Genomic DNA, 16,584 nt, shown 5'->3' with positions numbered 1-16,584 from the left:
AATACATTTTCTTAGTGTCTCCTGGAAACTGTCTTAAAAACTGCCTGTTTTTACATGTTTATTGTGTTCTTTGTTATCTATAGCCACACCCTAAAGTTTCACTTTGTAGTTTCACCTTAATCTGCAGGTCTGCAACTGCTATCATGTATATTACATCTACAACTTAGTGGAGCTGTTAATTTTAATATGTTGCTTAGCTACTTAGCTCTGACATGTCCAATTTATTTAGTTATGAGTCAGTGGTTCTTAAATTTCCACCCATAATTGAGATTCATGCATGACTTAAGAAATGTGAATCTGAGAGGATACTTAGGAACTCCTAGGTTAACCCATTGGAAAATATTTCTTGAATGTATATTTCCTCAAACTTTGTAGGTCCTGAAATATTAATCTTGGGACCTCCCTCCACCAGTGCAGTTCCATTAAAAAGACAAAACTGATGTAGAGATATAGAAGCAATTTTTTTTAAAAAAGAGCTAAAAAGGGGAGGAAAACAGCAGTTTAATATGGGTGGTGTAGAAACTGTAAATTAGTTAAAACTACCGTCCTGTGAGAGTCAATCCTGAAGCTTTCTTATTTTAAATTCTGTCTTTTGTAAAACAACAACAACAAAAAAATTATAGAAGTGTTTGGGTGGTTTAGACAAGGGTTGCTCAGTTTAAATCCTGAGAAGGACTGAGGCGGCCTTCCACGATTGGTGGAAACTCTGACGTGTATCCTGTTCCATCTGGAGTTGTTGCCTTCCAACTTGGGACAAGTTTGAAATCAGCAAAGTGTTACAGTATAAATAGTTTCAGACAGTATAGGACAGCAGATTCCTTTACTTTCCTACCCTAGTTTCTCTGGTCAGCTCACCTAAGCCAGCGCAGGGTTTTCATTTGTTCTTCCAGTTCGACATTCTGTAACCTGTGGAACCAGAGTCGTGTGGTGAGTCAGTGCCGTGGTCCTGGGGGCACGCAGGGTAGGAGGCCGCTGTGGAAGAGCAGATGGCCCAGGCTGTGCTTCTCAGCCATGTGGGTATGCCACGGCCAAGAAGGGTCCTGCTTTTCCCTCATCTGTTGCTAGTTATCTGAGGAATCTCCGAGGAACCTGGCTGTGACTGCTGACCTTCTGTCCAGAGTGAACTCCAGCGACATAAACTGTAGGAGGAAGTGCTGTTTTCCTAGCTCCTCTCATTTCCTTCCTTCCTGAAGCAGATTTAGACTTCATTTTCTGACACCTCTCGTCCTTTCATGCGAAGGGAAAAAATTACTCATTTAGCTTTCGTATTGTCTTGTATGAGCTCTTGTATTGTCGAGGACAAGACAGATGTGCAGTTGCTTTTAAGGTTAGATATTCCTTTTCATTGCTGGGACTTCTCGTTCCCAAAAGGTAATGTTTTCTGGAAAGCAGTTCCAAAACGTAAGGATACTCATGGAAGCGTATTCTTTTGAAGGAACCTCCGCTGGACAGCCCCTACAGAAAGGGAATCTCTTTCCCAGCACTTCCCAGGTAGGCAGTCTCTCCTGGTAGAGTAAGCAAGAAAGGAGAGACAGCTGTCTTTTGTCTTTCAGTTAAGGAAACCCCTTCAGAAATTTTGTTCTGGGACCCCAGAATTTGAATTCACATTATGGATTGGCAATATTAGGAAATATGCAGAAGGCATCACCAGTGCTTTTTTTTTTTTTTTTTTTTAAAGTCAGGGTCTCGCTCTGTTGCCCAGGCTGGAGTGCAATAGTGTGATCTCAACTTGCTGCAACCTGCACTTTCCAGGTTCAAGCAATGTCACCACAGAGCTGCTCCCCCATACCCCCGCCCTGAGTAGCTGCGACCATAGGTGTTCACCACCGCGTCCAGCTGATTTTTATATTTTTGTAGAGACAGGGTTTTGCCGTGTTGCCCAGTCTGGACTCGAATTCCTGGGCCCAAGGGATCTGCCTTTCTTGGCCTCCCAAAGTGCTGGAATTACAGACGTGAGCCACCGTGCCCAGCCTCACCAGTGCTTTTTGAAAGAATATACTGACTCATTTGGAGGAGTACAGGGAACCCAGGCATTAATATTTTTCTAAATTTTTTTAAGCCTTCAAAATGTATGTCTCCAGTGCTTATCTCTCACCTGGGTTTAGAATGGTGGATTTAGGGAACTATTTTTATAGTTTTCTATACACTTTGGTGAATTCTTTATTTTATTTTATTTTTTATTTTTTATTTTTTTTGAGACAGGGTCTCACTTTGTTGCCCAGGCTGGATTGCAGTAGCATGATCTAGGCTCATTGCAGCCTCAACTTCCTGGGCTCAAGTTATCCTCCCACCTCAGCCTCCCCAGTAGCTGGGACTACAGGCATACACTACCACACCCAGCTAATTTTTGTATTTTTGTAGAGACAAGATTTCACCATGTTGTCCAGGCTGGTCTGGAGCTCCTGGGCTCAAGCAATCCACTCTCCTCGGCCTCCCAAAGTGCTGGGATTATAGGTGTGAGCCACTGCGCCCAGCCCATCCCCGTGTTGTTCTCATAAATCCAAATCATCGTTCTGGGCATGTATCACTCAGGGGCCCAGCAGAAAACAGAACGCACACTCAAATTCGGTAATTGGAAGAGGTCCAACTTAAAGCAGAATGGAGAAGCTTAGGGAAAATAACAAAGGATTGTACTATATGTCAAGGCTAGCTGGAGAGCCACCCTGCTTCTGAAGGGGCGGGGGATGGGATGATTACCTGACGCAAGATAAAGCTGTTTTGAGGTCTTCATATGGTAGCTGTGGCGTTTAATAGAACAATGCAGCCAACTCACAGCCCAGCAGGGAGAGAGCCAGGGGAGTAAATATCACAACCTCACTGTCCCTTTGCCTTCAGACCTCCTGCCAGTGCCATCCATTGGCTGAACCCAACTGAAAGCCAGAGATAGGGGAGGTCTTGTTCAATTCTGGTGTGCCAGCCTCTGGGAACACAGGGCAGGCTGGGGCAGACCTGAAAGGGCAGATTTTCAGTATCCTCAATCTGTGCCAAGTTCAGACCTTGATTCCAAAGGCCACATTAGAAATTACTTATTAAACTGTTTGATATCAGTGTCTATTAGGGTAAAAGTTTATAGTTTGTGATCTCAGGAGATTTTTAATGAAGTATGTCCAGACTTGAAGATATGTTGCTTAATAAAAATTGCTGGCCAGGCATGGTGGCTCACATCTGTATTCCCAGCTCTTTGAGAGGCTAAGGAGGGCAGATCACTTGAGGCCAGGAGTTCCAGACCAGCCTGGCCAACAAGGTGAAACCCCATCTCTACTAGAAATACAAAAATTAGCTGGGTGTGGTGGCACATACCTGTAATCCCAGCTACTCAGGAGGCTGAGGCATGAGAGTTGCTTGAGCCCAGGAGGTGGACGTTGCAGTAAGCCAAGATCAAGCCACTACACTCCAGTCTGGGCAACAGAGCTAGACTCCATCTCAAAAAATAAACATTACTGAGTCCTCCAGGCCTTCTTTCACATTCACATTTTAGGACATACCTAAAAATTTTTTTTTTATTGTGGTAAGTGTACATACCATAAAATTTACCATTTTAACCATTTTTAAGTGTACAGTTTTGTGGCATTAAGTAATTCACATTGCTTTGCAACCATTACTACCATTCATATCCAGAACTTTTTTTATCTTCCTAAACTGAAATGCTGTACCCATTAAATACTAACTCCCTATCTCCTCTTATCGCCCCTACCCCCTGGCAACCACCATTCAGCTTTTAATCTCTATGAACTTGACCACTCTGCGTACCTTATTCATGCAGTATTTGTCCTTTTGTGTCTGGCAGATTTCACTTAGCTTAATATCTTTTTTTTTTAAAGACAGGGTCTCACTCTGCGGCTCAGGCTAGAATGCAGTGGCACAATCACAGCCTCAATCTCCTGGGCTCAGGCAAGCCTCCCACCCCAGCTTCCCAAACAGCTGAGACTATAGGCACCTGCCCCTGTGCCTAGCTAATTTGTTTTTTTAATTTTAATTTTTTGTAGTGTTAGGGTCTCACCTGGGCTCAAGTGATGATCCTCCCCTCTTGGTTCCCCAGAGTGCTGAGATTACAGGCATGAGCCACTGAGGCCAGCCTCAGCTTAATGTCTTCAAGGCTCTTCTGTGTTGTAGCACTTTACAGTGATACATATTGTAATTTTTTTTTTTTTGGAGACAGAGTCTTACTCTGTTGCCCAGGCTGGAATGCAGTGGCACAATCTCGGCTCACTGCAACCCCCGCCTTCTGGGTTCAAACGATTCTCCTGCCTCAGCCTCTTGAGTAGCTGGGATTGTAGGCATGCATCACTACACTTGGCTAATTTTTTTGTATTCTTAGTAGAGATGGGGTTTCGCCACGTTGGCCAGGCTGGTCTTGAACTGCTGACCTCAGATGATCTGCCCTGCTTTGGCCTCCCAAAGTGCTGAGATTACAGGCATGAGCCACCGCACCTGGCCCTACATTGTTAATTTTATTTTATTTCTGAATATGTTTTCACTGATACATTTACTCTCATGGCTTTTAACTTTTACGTGTCCATTCCGATGTCTCACAAATCTGCAAGATGGATGATGTAAGAGCAAGGGTCGCAGGACTTAAGACATGGCAAATGAGTGGACCTGAGCAGGAGAGGTGGCATCATTTGGAGGAAGTACTCCAGATGTGGAAAGTTCTTAAATATGTGGGACTGACCATGGAAGAAATAAACAGCAGTAAACCAGAAAACAAGTTCTGAGCAGGAAGTGCCTTATGGGAGCTGAGACATTTCATTTGGATGAGACTGCCTGGAGTACTATTTATGAATGACAAGCAGGGTGGGACAAGGTTACACAAATCTGAAGTGGGGCCTGAAAACGGCGTGCTGTGGCCAGACACATTCAGAAATGCCGGATTGAAAAGGATTCTTGCTAAATTGTCTCAGTCTTTAATATACTAATTTTTTTTAATGCTACTCTAAGAAGGAAATATGGTCTATAGCCTTCTTGGAATTTATCATAATCGTGGAGCTCTTGTATTTTGGAGCACAAAGATTAGTGTCCTCAGAACATGTTTTGGGAATTGGTGTGAACTAAACTAAGCTTCTTGGGTGCAGGGACTGTAATTTATCTCCCATACAACACCTAGAAGGTTCCTGGACACATCATTGGAGCAAAGCTGAATTAATAGGTAACTGCCAAAGGCTTTAGTCCATAGAAAGTGTTAAAATATGCTTGAGGCACAAAAAAAATCACTGCAGATTTGAGTCTTTCCCCCACCCCCCAATGAATGGGTAAGACTGAATGAGTGTCTCCTTTTGAGATTAGTGCTCAGGCTTTATTTTTTTCCCAGTTGGGTAGACACTTGGTGATAGGAGTTGAATTGCTTAGGACAATAGAGGGGACTCTAAATGCTACTGTCTGCCACCAACAGAATTAGAGAGTAAATACTTAGAGTGTTGGGTAAAGGGTCATCAAATGATTCATTTACCCAGTCACGCCAAATTTTTAGTTTGCATAGGGCTTTGGTTGATGCCATTTGGCTTGATAAATATTTGTTGAATGTATGAATTATAGAAAATAGGAAGACGTGTAAATTCTTATCCAACTGTGTTATATATAAAAATTGACATTTTAGAAAGATTAATCAGGTTTACTGCCGTTTTAGTGGGGAGAACAGAGCTGCAATTCTGTTAAAATTCCTTGTATTTTAATTTGTAATTCCTTGGCCAGTAGGAATTTGTATTGTATTTTGTTTTGTATTTTAATTTGTAATTAAATTTGTATTTAATTGTATTTAATTTGTATTTAATTTAATTTGTATTTAATTGTATTTAATTTGTATTTAATTGTATTTAATTTGTATTTAATTTGTAATTCCTTGTATTTTAATTTGTAATTCCTTGGCCAGTAGGAATTTGTAATTCCTTGGCCAGTAGGGAGAGGAAAAAGATACTTAAAAAAACAAAACAAAACAAAAAACTGCTGGCTGGGCGTGGTGGCTCACACCTGTAATCCCAGTACTTTGGGAGGCCGAGGAGGGCAGAGCACCTGAGTTGAGGAGTTCAAGACAAGCCTGGGCAACATGGCAGAACCTCACCTGTACAAAGAAATTAGCCAGGTGTGGTGGTACACGCCTGTAATCCCAGATATTCAGGAGGCTGAGGTGGGAGGATCACCTGAGCCTGGGAGGCAGAGGTTGGAGTGAGCCAAGATCACGCCACTGCACTTTAGCCTAGGTAACAGAGACCCTGTCTCAAAAAAGAAAAAAACCAACAACAACAAAAACTGTAAACAAAATATTGGACTCTAGTTAAGATATATATGTCGAAGTGGTTTACTTTGAAGTGCATCAAAATAAAATATATATATATATATATATATATATTTGAAATGCTTCCAAAAAATAACACAAATTGATAAATGAATAAAAGGATAGATAATATGTGGTAAAGTAACTGCAGTAAGATGTTAATACTAGAATCTGGGTGGTGGGTGTAAAATTTTTTCAACCTTGCTGTTTGAAAATTTTCATAGTAAAATGTTGGAGAAACAGAAAAACGGAAGTCTAGAGGATGTTGAAGGAAGAACCAATGAGGTTTAAGAAAAGTGATGTTTGCCATAAAAAGAACGTGGGCATGGGAATCGAACAGGCCTGAATTTGGGTTCTGGTTTAGCTATTCATCAGCTAAAGAGATTGAGTAAATTGCTCAGTGGTGGTCTGGGTTTTGAACCCAGGCACCCTGGCTTTGGAGATTTGCTGTCTACCTTGCAGAGTCATGAGGATTTAAGCTCCTAGATCAGTGTCTGATACTTGGTGGATAATCATACAGTAGCTATTGTTCTTAGTGTACCATCTGCCATAGAGGATGAAGAAGTCCCAGATATTAATGCTTGACCTGGAAGAGTTTTATGACATTTCTATGGCACTGTTGGCAGTGCCATACATAGATAGACAAGCTGGAAGGTAAAACTATTTGTAGGGAAGAGATGTAGTTGTAGATAAGTAGAACTTGAGATTTTGATATGAATAGTTTCATATATTGTGACAGGTTGGATTACTGGAAAAACGTTTTTGAAGGATAAGAATAAAAAAATAGTTTCATACATTTTCCCAAACTTCAACAAATCATCTGTTCACCAAAAATCTGAGAATATTTTATGTGCCAGGCACAGCTGTAGACCAGTAAATAAAACAAATCTCTTTCTTTACAGAGTTTACATTCTAAAAGGGTTTGTAGAATTTTCTGTCCAAAGATATTTATATTTCAAATGAGAATGATTCTCTAAAGGTGGAAAGGCAGGCATTCACCAGAAAGGGAAGAAGATGGTGTTTTCATAGCAAATTTTTCTGCTGTCCCTGAAATCATGCCATCTAGGCAGTAGTTTCCTCGGTGGTCTCTCAAGCCCATCTGTGTTCTGAGTTCCTCTGCAGTTCTTTTTACTTCCATCTGGAGTTGGTGGAACAGCTTATAGAAGCCATTTATGATTGTTTCAAAATATATGCTCAGGCTTCTAAAATGGCTCTGGCATGAATAAGAGTAGCTGCTTTTCATAGTATATACAGGGCAGAGAAAACAGACGAGATTCATCATATTATACATACTTTCGGGTCTCACACATGAATCATGTCGTTTAGCGAGGCCGTGACTTCAGTACCCTTCTGGGGTGTGTGCTCCTCAGCGATTACGCACTTATTCCAGTGGAGTAGGAGGTCAGTCAGTAAAAGTGTTTATTGAGCCAGATTCTCCTCTGCTTCTGAGTCATTTTCTGGTAGAGTGAAAGGTTCTCTGGGAGAAGCTTTAACTCTTTCAGATTACAAGCATTACTCCCTTTGTGTAATAGGGTAGTTCTCTAAGTAATCATATGGGGCTTATGCTAATTCTTGATATTTTAGATAATTAGATATATTTAGTCTGATAGATGAAATTTGAGAAAATGTAGTATAAGGAGAAAAATAGTATCTACATTGGCCCAAGGTTAAGGAATTGTTCTGATAACATATAACCATCTAGATGGCTAAGAAGTTTGCAAGATATTATGTGTTTTTATTAAAAAAAAAAAATACTTAGGACGCCACCTATATGTGGAAATCTGACATCTGGCAACTTCAGTCCTCTGGAAGACAGCCAGAAAGTAAGAAAGGGGCCTCAGTGCACATAAAAATAACTGTTGAAAAACCTCTACCATGAACACGTGTCCTTTCCCACCACAGCAGAGTTTGTTAGCCTCACATTTAGAGCTTGTTTACTTTTATTTATCTGGGAACTATATATAATTTTGATAGTGTGTGTGTGGTCTCCCCTCCATAGCAGATCATAAGCAGCAATGTAGCAAGGGGGTGGAAAAGTTGAGGGAGGAGAGCAGAGGGTAGGCTGACATTGAAAGAGAAAGGCCTGAAAGATAGACAGTGCTGATATTGTGTATCACAGCTTAATACAGTAATGTGTAGTCTTAATAATGAACTTGGACCCATCAGCCAAAGAGTAAATCATGTTCAAGTTTTTCTAATAAAAAAGTCAGGGAAGTCTGGAGTGTGTCTATTTTTAAACAATCAAAGTTAACCAGGTTTTGACATGTTGAAATGGTAAGCTCTGTAGTGTTTATATGTTTGAAATAGCACATTCTCTGGAAATGCTATAGCAGTGACACAAATTTGAGCTTGCAGTTGATTATGGAAATGATGCATTGTAATAATGACTAACATTTATTGAGCAGCTACTATACCAGCCCTGACCTAGGTGCCTTCACACTGTTAGCATACTGGTTAAGGCTCTGAAGACACACAGATTTGGTTTCCCATTACACCTCTGACTTACTATGTGACCTTGGACAGCTATCATCTCTCTGATCCTGTGTCCCCACCTGCCACATGGGAACCAATAACATATAATAGGGTCCTTGCGAGGACTCAGGGAAGTACGTGGTACAATGCATGTACCTAGGAAGTACTCAATGAATGTTAGGCACTGTTATAACTTTAATAGTCTTGATGATTATTATGAAAGTATGATTATCTCCATTTTTCTGGATGAGGAAACTGAAGCCCAGAGAGTTTAAGTACAATGTCCAAGGTGAAATCGCTAATAAATAGTGGAGCTGGGCTGTGGACCTGGGTTTCTCTGATTCCAGAAGCCTAGTGCTTTACATTCGTATATGCTGCCTCCTCAGCATGTAATTATAATTAGATTTTTTTTTTGGCAATACTTAGAGAAAATGTGTGAGTAGCATCTGTGGGAAATACCCACTTACCACTTCTCTTTTCCACTGTGGACTCAAGTCATCTTATAGACAAAAAGTCTGTAATAAGTAACACAAAGATAACCTACCTTTGCTTGACAGTAAAAATTAAATACGTAATGTTTGATTGTGTAGCATGATTTATTAGCATCTTCTAGGTATTCCATATTAATATACTCAATGATTTATTATATGCCTAATATGTTTATCCACATCAGTGTTTTCTTGGATGTAATTTTTTTTTTTGAGACATAGTTTTGCTCTTGTTGCCCAGGCTGGAGTGCAATAGTGCGATTTTGGCTCACTGTACCTCTGCCTCCTGGGTTCAAGTGATTCTCCTGCCTCAGCCTCCGGAGTAGCTGGGATTACAGGCATATGCCACCACGTCCGGCTAACTTTGTATTTTTAGTAGAGACCGGGTTTCTCCATGTTGGTCAGGCTGGTCTCAAACTCCCAACCTCAGGTGATCCACCTGCATTGGCCTCCCCAAAGTGCTGGGATTACAGGCGTGAGCCACCGCACCTTGCTGGATTGTAAATTAACAGACGTCAGGTATGGTGGCTTCTGCCTGTAACCCTAGCACTTTGGGAGGTCAAGGTGGGTGGCCCAGGAGTTTGAGACCAGCCTGGGCAACATAGTAAAACCCTGTCTCTACAAAAAAATACAAAAATATTATCGGCGCATGGTTATGCATACCTGTAGCCATAGGTACCCAGGAGGCTGAGGTGGGAAGATTGGTTGAGCCCGGGATATCAAGGCTGCAGTGAGCCATTGCACTCCGGCCTGGGCCTCAGAGTAAGACCCGGTCTCATAAATAAATAAAATTAACAGAGCTACCACCATCTTTTCTTTTTTTGTAATTAGGCACTTCATGCTTTTTGATGTGATGATGGTTTTGTGTGAGATGGAAGTTAGAGTCCTCATTCATCTCTTCCAAGACCAAATAAGTACTTGAGCTGATTAAAGAAAAATAGACTTGTACTTGGGAGGCTGAGGCAGGAGGATCACTTGAGCCCGGGAGTTCAAGGCTGCAGCGAGCTATGATTGCACTCCAGCCTGGGCAACAGAGCAAGACCCCATCTCTAAAAAGAAAAGAAAAGAAAAATAGATTTCAGGCCTGGGTACCCTGGTGATCTTCAGCTGTTCTTTTAAGAGACCTAGGGAGAAATGTAGCTGTCATCAAGGCTGATTGTCTACAGGTGGATAGATGTCCACTACTTATGTCCTGTCTTTCTGCTGCTTCAGTACATACTTCGGTTCCCCAGCCACATGCATCAAGGTAGTGGACACATCGTCCTGTTACAGCACAGACACCGTAACAGTACAAGGATTCTCTCCGGGGTTGGGGCACTAACTTCTGTGAACTGAGAACACATACTTGATCTGGCATAGGATGCTAAATGTTATCTGGAGGTGCCATCTACATAGTCCTTTCTTCCTTTCTTACAGATTTTTACTTTTCTAACTTTTTAAAAAAATAAAATAGAGATGAAGTCTTGCTGTGTTGCCCAGGCTGGTCTTGAACTCCTGACTGCAATTGATCCTCCAGCCTCTGTCTCCCAAAGTGCTAGGATTACAGACATGAGCCATTCAGTAGGTTTTCCCTTTCCTTTTCCTTTTTCCTTTTCTGAGATGGAGTGTTACTTCGTCGCCCAGGCTGGAATGTAATGGCGTGATCTTGGCTCACTGCAACCTCTGCCTCCCGGGTTCAAGTGATTCTCCTGCCTCAGCCTCCCAAGTAGCTGGGATTATAGGCACCCACCACCGTGCCTGACTGATTTTTGTATTGTTAGTAGAGACGGGGTTTCACCATGTTGTCCAGGCTGGTCTCAAAACTCCTCAGGTGATCTGCCCACCTCGGCCTCCCAAAGTGCTGGGATTACAGGTGCGAGCCACCGCGCCAGCCCCCAATAGGTTTTCCATCTAGACCTTTGAGGCATGGTCCTGCTGCTGTTCTTCAGGTTGTGGTACATTTGTTTGCAGATAGTCTCAGTAGGTAGGAACCAGAATGCCCTCAGTTTAAGTCCCGGCCCTGCTGCTGTGAGTGCTGTGATCTTGGACAAACAATGTTTTCTAACTATACTGAGCCTTAGTATCCTAATCTTTAAGATCATTATGGGGAATGCCATATTTAAAATCCCTGCTTTTTAAAGTATTGTATTTTAAAATTACCATGTTGTCTGGTGCTTTAAAAATGTTAATTTCCTTACTGCCCTCTTCAGGCATTCTGAAAATCCTACATTTGCTGACTTGAATCTTTTCTATCACTGTGAGGTCTAGGTTTTTTTTTTTTTTTTTTCGTAATTCCTGAATTCCTTTGAGGGCCAAATGAAAGATATATGAGGGAATTATTATTTTTAAATTAGACCAGGTGTGGTGTCTCATGCCTGGAATCCCAACACTTTGGGAGGCCGAAGCAGGAGGATCACTGAAGCCAGGAGTTCAACACTAGCCTAGTGAGATCTCATCTCTACAAAAAAAAAAAAAAAAAAACAGGCCGGGCATGGTGGCTCACGCCTGTAATCCCAGCACTTTGGGAGGCTGAGATGGGCGGATCACTTGAGGCCAGGAGTTTGAGATGAGCCTGGCCAACATGGCAAAACCCCGTCTCTACTAAAAATACAAAAATTTGCTGGGCGTGGTGGTGCATGCCTGTAGTCCCACCTACTTGGGAGGCTGAGCTTCGAGAATCACTTGAACCCAGGAGGCGGAAGTGGCAGTGAGCTGAGACTGTGCCACTGCACTCCAGCGTGGAACATGCAACGAGTTTTCATCTCAAAAAAAAAAAAAAAAAAAGCCAGACACAGTGTTGTGCGCCTGTAGTTCCAGCTACTCAGAAAGCTGAGGTAGGAAGATCACTTGAGCCCAGGAGCTGGAGGCTGCAGTGAGCTATGATCACACCATTGCACTCCAGCCTGAGTGATAGAGCGAGACCTTGTCCCCCCCGCAAAAGAAAAGGAAAAAGAAATGAGAAGTAACTTTGATATTTTAAAATATGAGGCCAGGCACAGTGGAGCATGCCTGTAATCCCAGTACTTTGGGAGGCCAAGGTGGGCAGATTGCTTGAGCCCAGGAGTTTGAGACCAGCCTGGGCAACATGGTGAAACCCTGCCTCTAGTAAAAATACAAAAATTAGCTGGACATGATGGCACATGCCTGTAGCCCAAAATTCTTGGGAGACTGAGCTGGGAGGATCACCTAAGCCCCGGAAGTCGAGGCTGCAGTGAGCCGTGATTGCCTGGGCGATGGGAGTGAGACCCTGTCTCAAAAATAAAATAGGAAGTACTAACTTATTTGCTTAGCTTTGGCTTCATTTTAAGAATATTTATATCTTAAGCTTTATCATTCCCAAGAAATAGATCTATATTGCAGTGTCTTAAATATTGATGTTTTCTGTTTCTCTTGATCTTTCTTTCCAGGTTATAAAACATGGAGGCTGGCTCAGTGGTTCGAGCCATTTTTGACTTCTGCCCTAGCGTGTCAGAAGAACTGCCGCTCTTCGTGGGAGATGTTATTGAGGTGCTGGCAGTGGTGGATGAATTTTGGCTTCTAGGAAAGAAGGAGGATGTTACAGGTAAGTAAGAGACTCATAATGGACCACAGGCCCTGACTTCTTTCCATATTAAAAATAAAGGCCAGCACTGCACTCCAGCCTTGGCGACAGAGTGAGACCCTGTCTCAAAAAAAAGAAAGAAAGGAAATTATTCCTAGCTGGGGTCAGTGGCTCATGCCTGTAATCCCAGCGCTTTGGAAGGCTGAGGTGGGTGGATCACCTGAGGTCAGGAGTTCAAGACCAGCCTGGCCAACATGGTGAGATAGTGAGACCCTGTCTGTACTAAAAATACAAAATTTGCCGGCTGTGGTGGTGCATGCCTGTAATCCCAGCTACTCAGGAGGCAAGGCTGGAGAATTGCTTGAACCCAGGAGACAAAGGTTGGAGTGAGCTGAGATTGTGCCATCGCATTCCAACCTGGGCGACAAGAGCAAAACTCTGTCTCAAATAAATAAATAATAAAAATAAAAATAAAGGCTGGGCACGGTGGCTCATGCCTATAATCCTAGCACTTTGGGAGGCTGAGATGGGAGGATTGCTTGAGACCAGGAGTTTGAAACCAGCCTGGTCAGCATAGCAAGACACCATCTCAATAAATAAATAAATAAATAAATAAATAAATAAATAAATAAGAAAGGACGGGAGGGAGGAAGGGAAGGAAAGAAAGAAAAGAAAGCTAGCTAAGTGGGAAGCCCAAGTCAATAAATTTCAGAATTCTTTTGTGTTTTCTTTCTGTATTCATATGTGGTCTCTACCAGTTAGGGGAAGATTTCTGTTACCATTCCCTCTCTCTGTGTTGCTTCCTTCAAGAGGCTGCACTGCTGGATACCAGCTGCCCCAACCCAGGTTTCTATCCAAGTCTTTCCCTTTCCCCCGCTTTCCCTTCCCGGGTCTTTATCCTTTGTGTTCAGTGTTCCTCTTCTCAAAATATGTGTTGTTCCTTTCTTCAGAACCCTGTTGTTTACTACTGCTTTTCATAACCAGCTTTATGATTTGTGGAACACAAGGTGCTCTCCACCTTGTTTTCTCTGGCTGTCTTCTTTGAACATTTTCTACCCTTTCTTTCATTCTTCCCTTGATCTTAGGCAAAAGGCTGAGAAGTGATCTTTCTCTCATTTTCTTCAAAGGAGCATGATTCATCCTGTTCATTCCCTCCTGGATCCATGGCTGGCCCAAATTTATTAAAGTTATCCTTTACCCTCCTACATGCTAGCTACCTCCCACATTCCATGCACCTGGTTAGCTTTCTTCAATTCTGTAAGATACATGTTCACTTCGATTTCTTTCATTAATTAGCCTAGGGAAGGGTGGAAGCTTTTCCCATACCACATGCCTCTGTGTTAATCCAATCCTTAACTTGCATATATTCATATTTATGTAAGTCTGGGTTGGAGTCCTTCGAGCACACTCTGTTGACACTTAATCCACATTTGAGAGATAAATAAATTATTTCCCAGTAGAAATGATATCTCAGCTGAGACAAAAATGATGAGAAGGAGTTAGCAAGGCAAAGATGGTAGGCAGAGAGGATTGCTTGTTGAAGGTCCCTGGAGTGTGAGAACACAGGGGACCTAGAGAAGTTTAGTAGGGCGTGAGGTGTGAGTGGTTGAGGGGGAAAGGTGGGCTGGAGAGATGAGCAAAAGCTGGATCATGGGAGACAGAGTATGCCATGGTAAGGAGTGAAGGAAATGGGAAACCCTGAAAGTGCTTTGAACATTACCAGATTTGAATTTTAGAAAACTCACTGGTGCAGACTTAAGAATGATAGAAAGGGACAAAATTGAAGGCAGGGAAGCATTTGGAAGGTTGCTGCAGTAATCCAGGTGAGAGATGGTGATGGCGTGGACCAAGGTGGTGGGGCTGGAGATAAACAGACCCAGAGATAGAAGGTAAAATCAATCAGACTTTCTGATACTTTTCAACTGGCAGGCCCTGTCTTTCTACCATCACCAATTAAAACCTTATCCACCTTCAGATTCAAATACTATTGTTTTCGTAAAGTTTTTTATGTTCTTCCTGACCTATTACCTACCTTCTTTGAACTTCCGTGACAATTTGTGTACTTACATTGTGATACCAGATTTCAGGATTGAATTATTATTTGTGTCTGAATTCGACTTTTTGTCTGAACTAGGTTTTCAGATCTTTGAAGACCAGAACTATCTTACTTATGTTTTCCTCTGTGGTGTGCTTTGCATATAGCAGCCCCCAGTAAATGCGTATGGAATTGAATTGCATTCTCTCTGTTCTGCATGCATCTAGTTTTGTGCACTATACTTCTCTCCAACAGATTCTCCAATTATGAGTTTTCACAGAGTTTTCAAGTTAGGGTCTATACATGGACTCAGAAGAAAAGTTTTTGTCCTTATACACAGATGGAAAAAGAAATTTCAGTATTAAAATTTAATATGCTTGCTTTCATTTTCAGGACAGTTCCCCAGCAGTTTTGTGGAAATTGTGACCATTCCCAGTCTAAAAGAGGGAGAGAGGCTGTTTGTGTGCATTTGTGAATTCACATCCCAAGAATTGGATAGTCTTCCCCTCCATCGAGGTAAGCTGCTCATCAAATAGTAGACTATTTGAAATTCGATTTTTGGAGTCTGCCCACTTCAACAACCAGATCCTTTTTGAATTTGTGAAGTGGCTTAACCTCTAGAGAGTCCTCGGCAATACCAAAGTAGCTTGGACATAATGATGCCTTGTAGTTTAGTACCATTTTACAATTTCCGTAGTATTTTCTCACAAATATATTCTCACTTGATCCTCAGCACAGACCTGGGAGGTAGGAAAGTGGGGATTATTAACTGTATTTTATAAATAATGAGAGCAAAATTCAAAGACTGTTGGCTAAAGGTGAGAAGTCTTGGCCTCAGAATGTGAGCTCATCATATTCTAAGTCCAGGATTATCTTTCCACCGCCCCCATGCTGTAACCACACTTCCGGCTCATGCGCGCTCTCTTTCTCTCACTCTCTCTCTCTCTCTCTCTCTTTTTTGAGGAAGTAGTCTCACTCTGTTGCCTAGGCTAGAGTGCAGTGGTGCGATCTCAGCTCACTACACTTTCTGCCTCCCAGGCTCAAGCAGTCCTCCTACCTCAGCTTCCTGAGTAGCTGGGACCACAGGCACATGCTACTACGCTGGGCTAATTTTTAGTAGTTTTGGTAGAGATGCGGTTTTGCTGTGTTGTCCAGGCTGGTCTCAAACTCCTGGGCTCAAACAATCTGCCTGCCTCAGCCTCCCAAAGTGCTAGGATTACAGGCATGAGTCACTGTGCCTGACCAACTTCAGGCTTTATTTCTCTTTTTTTTCTTTTAAAAACTGATATGGGGCATGGGGGGAGGGAGAAAAAAAAGAAAAAAACTGGATATGGCTTTGCTAACAATATTACCATTTATTAATGCGTAATAGTAGAGCAGGAATTTTGATATGGAAATTAAGAGACAGGTACAAGACATCCCCATTTTACTACTGCCTCATCAGAGCGAGTTTAAAGGGAAGTGATTTAAAACAGGTAGTCATACTTAGCCAGGCATGGTGGTATGCACCTATAGTCCTAGCAACTCAGGAGGCTGCGGCAAGAGGATCGCTTGAGCCCAGGAGTTGGAAGCTTCAGTGAGCTATGATCACATCACTGCACTCCAGCCTGGGTGACAGTGAGACCCTGTCTCAAAAAACAAAAATAAATAAATAAATACACATTAAAACAGGTAGTCGTAGCTGTCTCTCCGTGATTTTCCAAGTATTTCTCCCTTCTTGCACTCTGATGAGATGAATGAACTATAAACTATAAACCATTTCAGCAAGTATCCTTAAGTCCATTCTGCATAAACAGAGAAA

The 16,584-nt window shown here is 42.1% G+C and overlaps 1 protein-coding gene across 1 annotated transcript in view; it reads left to right on the top strand.

The window, feature by feature from the left end:
- DNMBP (dynamin binding protein) overlaps positions 1–16,584 on the top strand; it is a 124,964-nt gene that overhangs the window by 25,361 nt on the left and 83,019 nt on the right. Inside the window, exons 2-3 of the mRNA XM_025397447.1 lie at positions 12,615–12,769; positions 15,177–15,299. Coding sequence (XP_025253232.1) covers positions 12,625–12,769; positions 15,177–15,299 — 268 coding nt within the window. The 5' untranslated portion in view covers positions 12,615–12,624. The remainder of the gene's footprint in view (positions 1–12,614; positions 12,770–15,176; positions 15,300–16,584) is intronic.

The sequence above is a fragment of the Theropithecus gelada genome, chromosome 9, assembly GCF_003255815.1.
Source record: "Theropithecus gelada isolate Dixy chromosome 9, Tgel_1.0, whole genome shotgun sequence".
Classification (NCBI taxonomy): domain Eukaryota; kingdom Metazoa; phylum Chordata; class Mammalia; order Primates; family Cercopithecidae; genus Theropithecus; species Theropithecus gelada.
The sequence above is the reverse complement of the archived record's forward strand: the minus strand, read 5'-3'. Positions and strand labels throughout refer to the sequence as shown.